Here is a 13,485-nt window from a genome sequence, read left to right on the forward strand (position 1 = left end):
CTAATAATGAAACACAAGCAGTGAAGGGTGAACAGGCGAAAGGCTCCAAGTGCGCGAGGAAACACACCCGTGTTCTCCCCTTCTGCGGGCCGTGCCTAATTCATCTGCTTTGTTTATCTCGTTCTGCAGCTCATTTTTAAGGGGGTTGTTAATTTCATTCTCAAGAGGAATGGGGGAAGAAGGAGAGGGGAAACAGGCAGGACGTGGATTTTTGCTGAATCAAAAAAATAAATTTAATTTTAAAAAGACAGAAAAGCAACTTCAAAGAAATAAAAGAGTCTATTTATAGGGGTTAGCAGGCAAGGTAGGTAAAAGGATGGATAATGGCCATCTATGACAGCTAGCAAGATAAGACTTCACAGGTCAGACAGAATAACAACAGGCAAAGGATTTGGATTTTACCTGAGAGTAGATTAAGCATTATTATCCTGAGTCTCTTTAACCTTGGTGGGGCTCTAATGTGTGGCAGGAGACAGCTGGGTGGTCTTCTAAAGGGTAGTTATGGGCTTTGTCCCTTATGGCTTTCAGCTGGTAGCCATTATATAAGATTGAAGCAGCTAGGTGGTGCAGTGGATAGAGCACCAGTGTAGGAGTCAGGAGGACCTGAGTTCAAATCTCACCTCAGTAACTGGACACTCACTAGCTGTGTGACCTTGGGCAAGTCACTTAACCCCAATTGCCTCATCCTGGGTCATCTCCAGTCATCCTGATGAATAGCTGGTCACTGGACTCAGATGGCTCCAGAGGAAAAAGTGAGGCTGGTGACCTGCACAGCCCTCCCTCACTCAAAACAAAGTCATTATTTCTCTGATAGCACGGTCTTCTTTGGAAACGAAGGATGAACACACACTGGCTATCTGATCAGGACAGAAGTTCTCAGATACAGTTATAGGTCACAGTTTTTCAAACTATGGAGTTAACCTTCTTGGGAAAGCACAAGACCCTCCGGAGGGTAGGGGCATGAAGCAAATGCCAAAAGTTATTGAATTTGTCCAAGTACAACTCCTTTACAAATACACGCATCCCAAGAGATCATAAAAATGGGAAAGGGTCCCACATGTACAAAAATATTTATAGCAGCACTCTTTGTAGTTGCCAAAAATTGGGAGTCAAGGGGATGTCCATCAATTGGGGAATGGCTGAATAAATTATGGAATATGAATGTAATGGAGTACTATTGTGCCATAAGAAATGATGAACAAGAAGACTTCAGAGAGGCCTGGAAGGACTTATATGACCTGATGCTGAGTGAAAGGAGCAGAACCAGGAGAACTTTGTGCACAGCAACGACCACAGTGTGCGAGAGTTTTTTCTGGTAGACTTGGAATTTCGTAATAACGCAAGAACTTCTTAAAAAAAAAAAAATTCCAGTGGTGGTTCTCAAGGCAAAATGCCTTCCACACGCAGAGAAAGAAATATGGAAGTCATTTGCAGAATGTAGCAGATCATGTTTGTGTATGTGTATGTTTTTGTGTATCATGTTTTGATTTGTGATATGATTTCTTTCATTTATTTTAGTCTGACTACATAGCATGACTATGGTGAAAATATACTCAATAGGAAAGTATATGTAGAACCTATACAGAATTGTATGCAGTCGTGGGGAGGGAGGGGGGTAGTGGGGGTAGGTGTGGGGGGATAAAATCTCAATTGTATGGCAGTGATTGTTAAACATTAAAAAATAAAAAAATAAAAAACAAATACACACATCCTTTTCAATGAAAATAAAGTTCAAGTGAAAATCCATAAAAACAATTCACTAACATTCAGACCCACTCCAACCGACAGTAAATGCACTGAAGTGATTACATAAAATGATACTGGCAAACCAGACCAAATTGGGGTTAGTGTCTGTCAGATCTTGACAGAGGCTTGGCAGATCTCCCACGTGCACTGCCAACAGATAAAGGATGACGATACATAAGAGCTGTGTCACTGTGCTGGTTGCTGTACACGAACTTTGAAGGTATAATGTTAAGTTAAATCAACTACATGTAAAAATGAAAAGTTTCATAATATTAAAAAAAAGTTTATGGAGACTGAGCCGTGTCAAAATGAATCTGGCTCTCTGACAGCAAGGTTAACAATACCAATGTGCTACACCTACACAAATGTTTGGAACACTGCCTCAGCAAATCATTAATCAACAACCACTTGTTAAGCATCACTACAAGCTATTCATTATATGAGACAGTTGGGACACCCGTACAAAGGATGAAAACAACTCTTCCTGCAAAGAGTTTGCCTTCTAAAGAGGAGACAGTGGAGAGTATCTCAAAAGGCTTAGTGCAGTTTCAAGCTACAAAAGCTCAAAATTGCACTAAGACTTTTGGGATACCTGGTACATATAAGTATCCAAAGCATAAATATAAAATGAATAAAAGCAAATATATAAAAATTAATTAAATGTAAGATTTGGGAAAGAGAGAATTAGTAGTTGGGGAGATCAGGAAAAGCTTCATACAGAAAGGAGTGCATGAGCTGCATCTCATAGAAAAAGGACTCCCTGAGGCAAAGGTGAGAAGAGAATGCATTCCAGGTATGAAAAATATCTAATGTAAAAAAGGAACAGAGATGGGGGATGAAATATCATTTGGACTGTAGAGTACAGGAAGGAAGAGTGAAGTCCACTGAAGCTGGAAAGACAGATTGGGACCAGGCTGTAAAGGGCTTTAAAAATTAAATAGGGTTCCCCAATTAATAAATGGTCAAAGGACATGAACAGGCAGTCTTCAGAGGAAGAAATTAAAGCTATCTATAGTCATATGAAAAAATGCTCTAAATCACTATTGATCAGAGAAATGCAAATCAAAACAGTTCTGAGATACCACATCACATCTATCAGATTGGCTAACGTGACAGAACAGGAAGATGATAAATGGTGGAGCAGATGTGGGAGAGCTGGAACACTAATTCATTGTTGGTGGAGCTGTGAGCTGATCCAACCATTCTGGAGAGCAGTTTGGAACTATGCCCAAAGGGCTACAAAAATGTGCATACCCTTTGACCTAACAATATCACTTCTAGGACTGTATCCCAAAGAGATCATAAAAGTGGGAAAGATTCCCACATGTACAAAAATATTTATAGCAGCTCTCTCTGAGGTGGCCAAAAACTGGAAATCAAGGGGATGTCCATCAATTGGGGAATGGCTGAACAAATTGTGGTGTTTGAATGTAACGGAATACTATTGTGCTATGAGAAATGATGAACCGAAAGACTACAGAGAGGCCTGGAAAGATTTATATGAACTGACACTGAGTGAAAGCAGCAGAACCGGGAGAACTTTGTATATAGTAAAAACCACAGCGTGTGAGGAATTTTTCTGATAGACGTAGCCCTTCACAGCAATGTAAGACCTAAAACATTCCCAAAGGACTCGAGGCAAAATGCCATCCACATCCAAAAAAGAATTATAGAATTGGAATGCAGAACGAAGCAGAATATTTTCTCTTGTGTTATGTTTTGTTTTGCTTTGTTTTCTCATTCATTTTAATTCCCCTATGCAACATGACTAATGTAAAAATCTGCTTAACAACAACGTATATATAGAAACCATATAAGATTGCATGGCATCTTGGGAAGGAAGGGGAAAGGGAGGGGGAGAAAAATCTAAGACTCATGGAAGTGATTGTAGAAAACTAAAAATAAATAAATTTTAAAAACAAATTATAAGAAACTAAACAGGGGTTTATATTTGCTCTTAGAAGCAAGACACCTGAAAAAGTAGGGGAATTACAATCAGATCTGAGCTTAAGAAAAATTACTTTCGCATCAGTGTGCACAGGACGCACTGGAATGGAGAAAAGAAAGACTTGGGCCACAGAAGCCAGGATGTTATTGACAAGATGTGACAAATGGTTGGTTATGTGAGGCGAATAAAGGTAAGAAAGTTCAGAATAATGTTGAGGTTACAAACCTAGAAGACAGAAAAGATGATAGTATCTTCAAAAAAAAAGAGGGAAGTTTGGAAAAAGGGGATGGGTTTGGGAGTTCAGTTTTGGACATGCTGAATTTGAGGTGTCAATGAGATATCCAGTCGGAAATGTCCAATATACAACTGGTAACGTGGGACTGAAACTCAGGGGAAAGACTGGGTCTGGATATGTAGTTCTGGCAGTCATCTATATATGGATGATAGTTAAACCCATGGGAATTAATGAAGTTACCAAAAGAAAAAGTACAGGAGGAAAAGGAAAAAGGACCTAGGACAGAAGTTTGGGGAACCCCCATAGGTAAGACAGGAAAGGAAACTGAGGAGTGGTCAGACAGGTGGGAGGAGAACCAGCAGAGTGTGGTATCATGAAAACCCATACAGAACACAGTATCCAGCAGGAAAGGGTGATCAATAACGTCAAGTGCAGCAGAGGTCAAGGATAAGGACAGAGACGACCTTCAGATCTGGCAACTAAGAGATTTCTGGTAACTTTAGAGACAGCAGTTTTATGTGAGTGATGAGGTCAAAAGTCAGATTTCAAGGAGTTAAAGTGAGAGGACAGCAAATCGAGGCACCAAGTACAGACAGCTTTTTCAAAGAATTTCACTGAGAAAGGGAAAAGAAATATAGGATGAAAGCTTGAGGGATGGGAGAGAATAGGGAAAGTTTTTTTAAGGATGTGGGTATAGATTTAAGCATGTTGAAAAGCAGGAGGTAAGGAAAAATAGGGAGAGGTTGAATATTCAATAGAGAGAGGAAGACTGAGAATGCCACCTTCTGGAGAAGACAGAACAAAAGATGGGAACAGATGTAAATATAAAGGCCACAGGAAAAAGAAAGGGCCCTTTCTTTTTCAAAGATCATTTTTGAAATAAACAGGATTCAGTCTGGCTTAAATATGCCACAGTCAAATGAAAAACTAAATTGGAAACCACAAAGAGAGAACATAGCAGTTTCTGGCAGCAATCAATTTATGACTTAATATGGGAGCAAAGATATTATGAAAATAATGCTTACCTGATAAGATCTGATGGGGTATCACGGCCTTTGGCTTCATCATCCTGCCGGACTTCACAGACACGGCTAAACACAGACACTGTCTTCTGAGAACTAAGGATAACAGAGTAAAGCGATAAGTCTACATTTGTTTGGCAAGAATAAACAACTTTCAATCAGACAACAAGCTTTTACTAAGTGATGACTGTATCAAGCACTGTGCTACATAACAGAAATATCTCTCAGGCACCGCAGGTAAATAACCTTCCTTCACATTTCTTCTCCCATAATTCTTCCCTTGACCCAAGATGCAGCTTTCTTATATGCCTAATGCAGCCTAAGAAAATCTGCATGAGGAAAGTCATCAGGAACAATAACATAATCCCACAATCCCTAGCCCCATGCTATCATCCAACAGCATTTCTGTCCCACTGCAGTGCTCAGCTCTTACTGGCACTATATAATCTTACAAATGGACGAAAATAGCAACACTTCTTCTTGTGTAGGCAGAAGACAGAATGATGCTTCTTCTAAACATAACCTTATGAGAGCTACTGTGTACAGAAACACAGAAACAAAAAAAGAAGCTCAAGTACTCCTGTGTTCAATCTATTTGTAAAGAAACCATATCCCACAATCTAGTTTTTCCTACAGATCAAGATTTTCATCTGTTTGGGTATGCTTTTAAAACAAGATAAACATATACTAATACCATCACCAATAACGCATATTAACAACCACTTCCTTTCATTCCAATCTCTTCCTTTGTTACACTCCCACCCTTGCTCTCTGTCCCACACTCTAAGGTTTTCTCTAACTTTAGAAATAAATTAAATTGTACATGCAGACCAACAATAAGCGACATCTGGAATACAATACCACAACTACAGAGTAAAACAAATGTTTTTTTCTCCACTGTAAGACTATAGATTTATAAAGGGTATTTAGCAGAAAATTCTAAAGTAACATATAAACCACACCCAGAAACATTAAGTTCATTTTACAGGAAGAGATATTAAGTCCAGAGTGATGAAATTCTTTTTTCCAGAATATGTAGTAAACAAGAGGTAGGAACAGGATTGTATCAAAGAACTTGCTCTGTCATGCTTTAAGCAGTGCTACTGGAATTTAATGTTCAGTAGTATTATAGTCAGTAGCAGATGAGACTTTTATACCCTCCGATAGCCACCAGATGGCAAAGCTCTACTACACAGGCTGGAATCTAAAGATACTGTCACCCTCAAGGCATCATAGCAAGAAAGAGCCAAGACCACACAACGCTCCACCACCACCACCACCACCACCACCACCACCACAACCACAACCCAGCACAACACAGCTATCAGTCTGGGACACTAACTCCAACGATCTTCTCTAAGAGCCAACAATAACAAGATCAAGAACGATACACCACCAAACTGCAGTTAGTTTGGGACACTCACTAGAAATGATCTCATATAATGTGTGTTCGTCCTTCGTTGCCAAAGAAGACCACGCCATCAGAGAGATAATGACATGACTTGTACTGGACTTTGTTTTGAGCGAGGGAGGCCTGTGCAGGTCACCAGCCTCACTTCTCCTCCAGAGCCATCTGAATCCAGTGACCAGATATTCATCAGGATGACTGGAGATGACCCAGGATGAGGCAATTGGTCAAGGTCACACAGCTAGTGAGTGTCCAGTGTCTGAGGTGAGATTTGAACTCAGGTCCTCCTGACTCCTGCACTGGTGCTCTATCCACTGCACCACCTAGCTGCTTCAATCTTATATAATGGCTACCAGCTGAAAGCCATAAGGGACAAAGCCCATAAGACCCTCTAGAAGACCACCCAGCTGTCTCCTGCCACACATTAGAGCCCCGCCAAGGCTAAAGAGGCTCAGGATGAGGATTCTAATATGATTACTGGAGCAAATTTTTAAAAATTGTTTTTGTCAACATTTTAGTCAAGAATTAGCAGACAAAACACTGGTCTTATAAGAGTATTAATGAAAAAAACTGTGACATTCAATCTTTCCTCCTACAAATCCTTTCTTCTAGGTTTCATTTTAATTTTTTTCTACTATCGATAAATCATCTTTTCCTTCATTACCAGTGGCTCTGTATGAGACTGCTCTGCATAGCAACAAGCTCTGGTTACCTGGCAACAGACTCAGCAACAGCAGTGGATCCATTTTTCTTTTCACCACTTATAGGCTCTGAACAAAAACACAGGCAAGGAGGGAAGGGAGAAAAATAGAGAAATAATCCAGTTAGTATCATACCTAAAAACCTCCTTATTCTTCTACTCTTTCTTCCCCCACTCAGCAGTAGGAAGAAATAGGAATAAAGAATAGGAACAGAAGGAAAAAATCATTAACTATGATTTAACAATACAAGCATTCCCCATTCCTAACAATCCATATCCTCACTGTTGTGAACTAAGTGGACATAACCAAAAATATTATATGAAATTACTTAGCTGCAGGTTCTAAAACTGTCACCTACATATCTCTAAATCAGGGGTCCCTTAACCTGGGGTTTGTTCATTTTTTTAATATCTACCTTTTCAAAGTTAAATATTTTTAAATTTTAATTTGGCTTCAAATATAAATCATTGTATTTCAATATAATTGGTTTCCTTTGTAATTTACATATTTTATTCTGTGCATTTTAAAATATTATTTTCAGGTGTTCATAAGCTTTACTAGACTGTGCAAAGGATCCATGACACAAACAGGTTAAGAACCTCAGATCTAAATAAAGATAAATTGAGTAATTAAAATAATATTTCACCTTTGTATAATGTTTTAAAGTCTGAAAAGCACTTCACAAATATTAACTTCTCAAATATTATCATCAAAACTAAGCAGCAGAGATGAGGAAGGTGAGGCTCAGAAAGATTGCCTGACATGGCTAAGTTCACTCAACTAGTGTCTGGGGTAGGATTCAGATACAGGTCTTCCTGAATTCCTGACTCCAAGTTCAATGACCTAGCTATTCCGCATTCTGCCTCTCCCTGAGATGGTAGTCATGATACCATAAAAATCATCCACATAGAAACTGGAGTCCCTAAGAACAATAAAACAACTTAGTCATATGAAAAAATGCTCTAAATCATTATTGATTAGAGACACGCAAATTAAAATGACCTTGAAATAGCATTTCATACCTATCACATTGGCTAAAATGAATGAAAGGGAAAGCAGCAAATGTTGGAGAGGAGATAGAAAAATTGGAACACTAAGTCATTATTGGTGGAATTGTGAACTGATCTAACCATTGCGGGGAGCAATCTGGAATTGTGCACAGACAGTTATTAAACTGCCTACCCTTTGACCCAGCAATATCACCACTAAGTCTACTTCCAAAGACGACTGGGAAAGAGGAAAAGAACCTCTATGTTCTAAAATATTTATAGCAGCTCTTTTGTGGTGGTAAACAACTGGAAAATGTAGTTACGGTATATGATTTGGATAGAATACTACTAAGCTATGACAAATAACTAGCTCGGTCATCTGAGAAAAAGAGGGAAAGACTTGTACGAGATAAGGAGGAGCGAAATGAGCAGATCCAAGAGAATGCTGTATACAGTAACAGCAACAGTTTTAAGAACAACTTTGAGTAAGTTACTTTAACTATTATAAATATCCAAATTCACTACAAAGGACACATGCATCCAGAGAAAGAACTAACAAACAGAAGTATATATAGAATGATTTTATGTTTATATACATATTTGTGTCTAATGGCAGCCATCTCTGGGAGGAGGAGGGGAGGAAGGGGAAAGTGGAGGGAAGAAAAAAGGAAAAACAATTATGATAACTTCAATATATATTTAAAGGGAATAACAAGTTGTACAATCACCTCTTTTTACCGTACTGTGTTATGAAAATGCTTGTTTTATTCCGTAAATTAAAACTTTTTGTAAAAAACAATTTTTTTTTAAAAGAAGAAGAGTGAGCAACTTGAAAAGTGGTTTGGATAATCCAAGTTCAGCTGAAAAATCTGAGGAGTAATAGGGAAGATTACTTACCAACTATGAGTTTTATTATTTTCATCGTTTATAAATGAGATACAAACATTCATGGAGACTGACTTAACTTGTGTTCCAGTGACTATGATCTCTGACAGTAGAAACAAAAGGCAGAAAGCTCCACGTCCTTCCCTAACCCTTCTCCATTGCAGTGCCTTCCCTCTGTTCTCTCCTGTTTATCCGGTATATTGCATCTGTTTGCAGGCTGTCTCCCCTATTAGACTGTGAGCTCCTTGAGGGAGCCTCTTTATTGTATGATGTAAGGGAGCACAGAGTAAGAGCAGGAAGGAACCTTAGGGATTATCTTAGTCTCACTCCCTCATTTTACCGTTAGAGTAGAAGGCAGCAGAGCCAGGACTCAAGCCTAAGTCCTTTGACTCTAAATCTACTCTCCTGGAGCATCATTTTGCCCCTGGTTCCAGCCCTAGGCTTGGATTTCAACGAACTGCAGTACAATTCCAATCTGTTAACTGGAATGAGTGACCAAGAGCCTTTTCTTTGGCCTCAAAACTTTTGCCTTTCAAGTCTATAAACTTCCCTGGTAAACAGATCCCCAACTCAAGGCATGTGCCTACAAGGACCCAATACCGTGGAAACAGCACTAGAATCCAGAAGAAACTGAACACTGTAATTAGTACCATGTTCGATAAACACATCTGCTAACTCGGTTAAGGACTCGATATTCTACAACTATTAGAAAAAATGGAAAGCAATCTGAGAGAATTTGAAGATTTCAAGCCATGTTCCATAATGTGCTCAAAATGGGTGCAGAACCAACACAGAAAAGGTTATATTAAACACATCAGAGAAGGAAGTGATAAGGCATTTTCACAATTGGAAGGGAGGGAAGTTTTTGACCAAACACGGGATAGAAATATTACAAAGTAAAAGAGAGAGGTGTTATTGTATAAAATTGAAAGGGCTTTTGAACAAACAAAAGCAATGCAGGCAGAATCAGAACAAATAACTATTTGGGGGAAAAAATCTCTGCAGCAAATATCTCTGATGAGGTGCTGACATCTAAACTACAGAGAAAATCGGTACAAACAGAAAATAAGACTCATCTTCCAGTAAATAAATGGTCAAATACTATGAATAAGAGGTCTGCAAATAAAGAACTCTGAGGCTACCAACAATCACCTGAAATCTCTAAGCGTAAGAAAAACGCAAGTGAAAACAGCTCGGAAGCTCTATTCCACACCCTTCAGACGGGCAGAGAGAACCAAAAACGGAAAAGGAAAATTGCTGGAAGGGCCACGGGAGAACAGGCACGTTAATTAATGCACTGCTGGTGGAACTGGGAAGTTGTCAAGTCAATCTGGAAAATAATTTGAAAAATATATCCAAAAGATAAAAACTGTGTATACCCTTTGATCCAGTGTAAAACAAACAAGAAAGAGCACTAGGTTTAGGGGCAGAGGGCCTGGGTTCAAGTTCCAACTTTGCTACTAACTACCTGTGTTGCAAATTATTTAACCCAAGGTACTATTAAATTCTATGATCCTATGACTTTTGAAAGTACAGGGTTGATATGGCTTCTTGGGTTCAGAGATTTGCCACATCTAATCCCTAACAACCTAATATTCTCCTTCTGCCAATGCCACTCTATCCTGGTACCCATCTTCAATGCCTACTTGCCCTAGGACCCACATCTCCATACATCCCAATCAGAAAATACTTTCTAGTTTTAAAAAAAATCCTAACAAAGGAAAAGAAACTATACAAAAAGAGTAAGACAAGGTAAATGGGCAGCAAACTATCTATTCTCATACTGTCTATAGTCTCATACTAAGTGATCCTAAATTGTTCTATCTCACTATAATTCCTCAGTCCTCATGTGTCCCATACTGATTCACTCTTGACCTAGAACTCCACTCAGCTCATTCAATTCCCTTGTGGTCTCAAACGAAAATACTGTCTTTTCTCCTTGAAAGATGCCATGCTAATTTTATGATGTTCCCATATCATCCCACAAGGGCATTATGGCTCTAGTTTATTCACATTCCATCATACCAGGTTCACTATCAAATAACTAGGGAGTTTTTGATTGAATAATCAAGAATATTTAGTACTTCTAGTATACTATTACTTAATGACCCAAATCAAAGTATGAAAATGCAACCATTATAGACAGCATTCCCAGTGCTTCAATAATGAGGAAATTCATCCCAACACAAAGTCACCTCTCCCCAAAATTCACACTAGCTAATCTTTCTACTGTTAACACTGCTTAGGAAAAAAAGGGAGTTTGCATGATATATCCTTATACTGTTAGAGATCATCAGTGTGCTGGTTAGTTTTGCTGAACTTTAAAAAATTGTTTTTAATTTTTGTTCTAAGGCAAATTCAGAGGGAAAGGAGAAGGATGTACTAAGAGAAGATTATGATATTAAAAACAAAAAGCATCAATAAAACTGAGAAAAAATTTAAAAAGAAAGAGGGAGTGCTAAGAATAGCCAAGATTATTGCTTAATTGGGTCAATAATACAAAATACCAAAGGGGCCAGAAACTTTTCATAGCTTACCCAGATATGCATAAAAAGATAACTTCCTTTCCAAACTAAATTGCAAGGACTCTTCACTCGCCTCAGTCTCAGGGCTCACCAGTTTCATTTTCAGACTCAATTTTTCATCCACTTCTGGGACAGCTCTGGAATCCCCTTTTTCACTTTCATCAGTAACATCGTTGGACCCCACAGAACTTTCAGCCATGACATCACTGGCTGCTAAGGGGCTCTCTGAATAGCTGTCCACAACTGAAAGAAAGGAAGGAGGAGGAAGAAGAAAAAAACCCCACTAAAGCACACACATTAAATACAGCCTCTCAGGGTCTTCCGTTTGCCTCTGCAATTCCACAGGTCTGCACGATCCAAGCTGTTGTACCTAGAAGAGATCCTGTCACAAATATCCACAACTACACGCTGTCATTGACACCTGGTCTTAAGAGGAGCAACAGGATTCAGTTCCACTTCCACATCTGGATTTAGGATGCTGCATAAGCCCTCAGCCAAACCACATCTGCCAGCATCAGGCATAGGTAGCAGGAAACTCCAGACGGCATGACAGTTACCTCCCAGCACTGACTAGAGAAAACAAATAGATTAATGTAGAACGCTACTGCGCTGCTGAAGAGGAGCGAGCTACCTAACCATCCCTGCCTGTCAAGCAGAAGTATGACATGCACATGGTGTTGCCCAGGAACACATCTGTGAGCTTTAATGTCCCTGCCTAAAACCGAGCTTTCTCTCTTTTCAGGCAGTCTGGTAAACTCTCCTCCCTCCTTTTCCGATGCTCATTCTAACTTTTCCTTTTCTCCAGTGTTCCACACAAGGTAGCTGCTTACTCAATCAATGAATGACTAAAACATTTATGAAGCACTTACTATGTGCCCAGCCCTCTGCTACATTTTGGGATTGCAAAGTCTCCTGCCCTCAAGATTACAGCAATGTTTAATTTTTTTTTTTTGGTAGTTGACTCCCCTCTACACCTTGATTATCTTCTGTGAAAAAGCAAGCACGGTCAACTTCTACTATACAAATGGTATATTGTTTAAAAGGTCAAAAAAATTATCAAAATGTAAGAAACTGGAAATTGTCACCAGATCCTCAATGGGACTAGAATGAGACTATGAAGATCTGCAGTCAGTCACATTCTTTAAAGTTTACTCCTGAAGCAAGAATAATAAATGATATAACCCAGTCCCAATTTCTTCGCTGGTCCTAAGGATATCCTTTTTATAAAGGATGACACCTCAGAGTTTCTAGCTCAAAGAGTGTCAGTTTCATATCACTCATCAATAGGAGTACTGTATCTCCTTGGACCTAATTTAAGATGCCCAATCAAAGGTGGAGTTGTGTTGGTCAATGGTGGGATAACATCATCTTCCTTAGGCAAAGTGAAATGAAATGGTGTTTCTGAAAAAGACAGACACAAAATAAGCAATAAAAGAGTAAACTTTAAAGGAGGCCGACTGGGAACCATTCTATTCCCTTGTCCCCAAATTCTCCTCCCGTCATACCATTCCCAGGCGTCATGTCTCCTTCGTAATTTCCATTTCCTCACCATATTGTCTTACAACCCTTAGATGAATATAGATGAATTTAAGCAATGACTGTATAGGCAACTTTATCCTAGAAACTACCCCATAACCTGTTCTGCTATTCAACTACCAACTATTAACTTCTTTCATTTTGTGGTTTATTTGTTGTTAACTTTTTAAGAACTCTTTTTTCAAAGCAAGTCTTTAATGTTATAAAGATACACTAGAAAGTGTCTCTTCTCTCCTTTTTCCAAACTAATTCTCACCTTTTAGGAAAGACAAGTACTAAAATCAGAGGCCTTGGCTTTAGAAATACCTAGCACAGTGTGTCCTGCACATAGAAGGAGATTAATATTAGGGAAAAGAAATTAAGCTGATCTTTTCTTGAATTATTTAAATCTTAAAATCCCACCCCCAAAAAAATCATAGCAAAGAGGATTACACTGACAGACCTAATATCATCCCGTCTAAGTAAGAGAGAGTCTCCAAAATACACTTAA

The 13,485-nt window shown here is 38.9% G+C and overlaps 1 protein-coding gene across 11 annotated transcripts in view; it reads right to left on the minus strand.

Annotated features, from left to right (window-relative positions):
* The window catches only part of LOC140514447 (TP53-binding protein 1-like), a 130,923-nt gene that overhangs the window by 44,654 nt on the left and 72,784 nt on the right, over positions 1-13,485 (minus strand). For all 11 annotated transcript variants that reach the window (XM_072624842.1, XM_072624849.1, XM_072624840.1 and 8 more), the window contains 3 exons: positions 11,472-11,702; positions 7,072-7,129; positions 4,955-5,047 (listed from right to left, as the gene is read on the minus strand). In XM_072624842.1, the coding sequence (XP_072480943.1) occupies positions 4,955-5,047; positions 7,072-7,129; positions 11,472-11,702 (382 nt within the window). The remainder of the gene's footprint in view (positions 1-4,954; positions 5,048-7,071; positions 7,130-11,471; positions 11,703-13,485) is intronic.

Source organism: Notamacropus eugenii, chromosome 7 (assembly GCF_028372415.1).
Source record: "Notamacropus eugenii isolate mMacEug1 chromosome 7, mMacEug1.pri_v2, whole genome shotgun sequence".
In the NCBI taxonomy this organism is placed as follows: Eukaryota; Metazoa; Chordata; class Mammalia; order Diprotodontia; family Macropodidae; genus Notamacropus; species Notamacropus eugenii.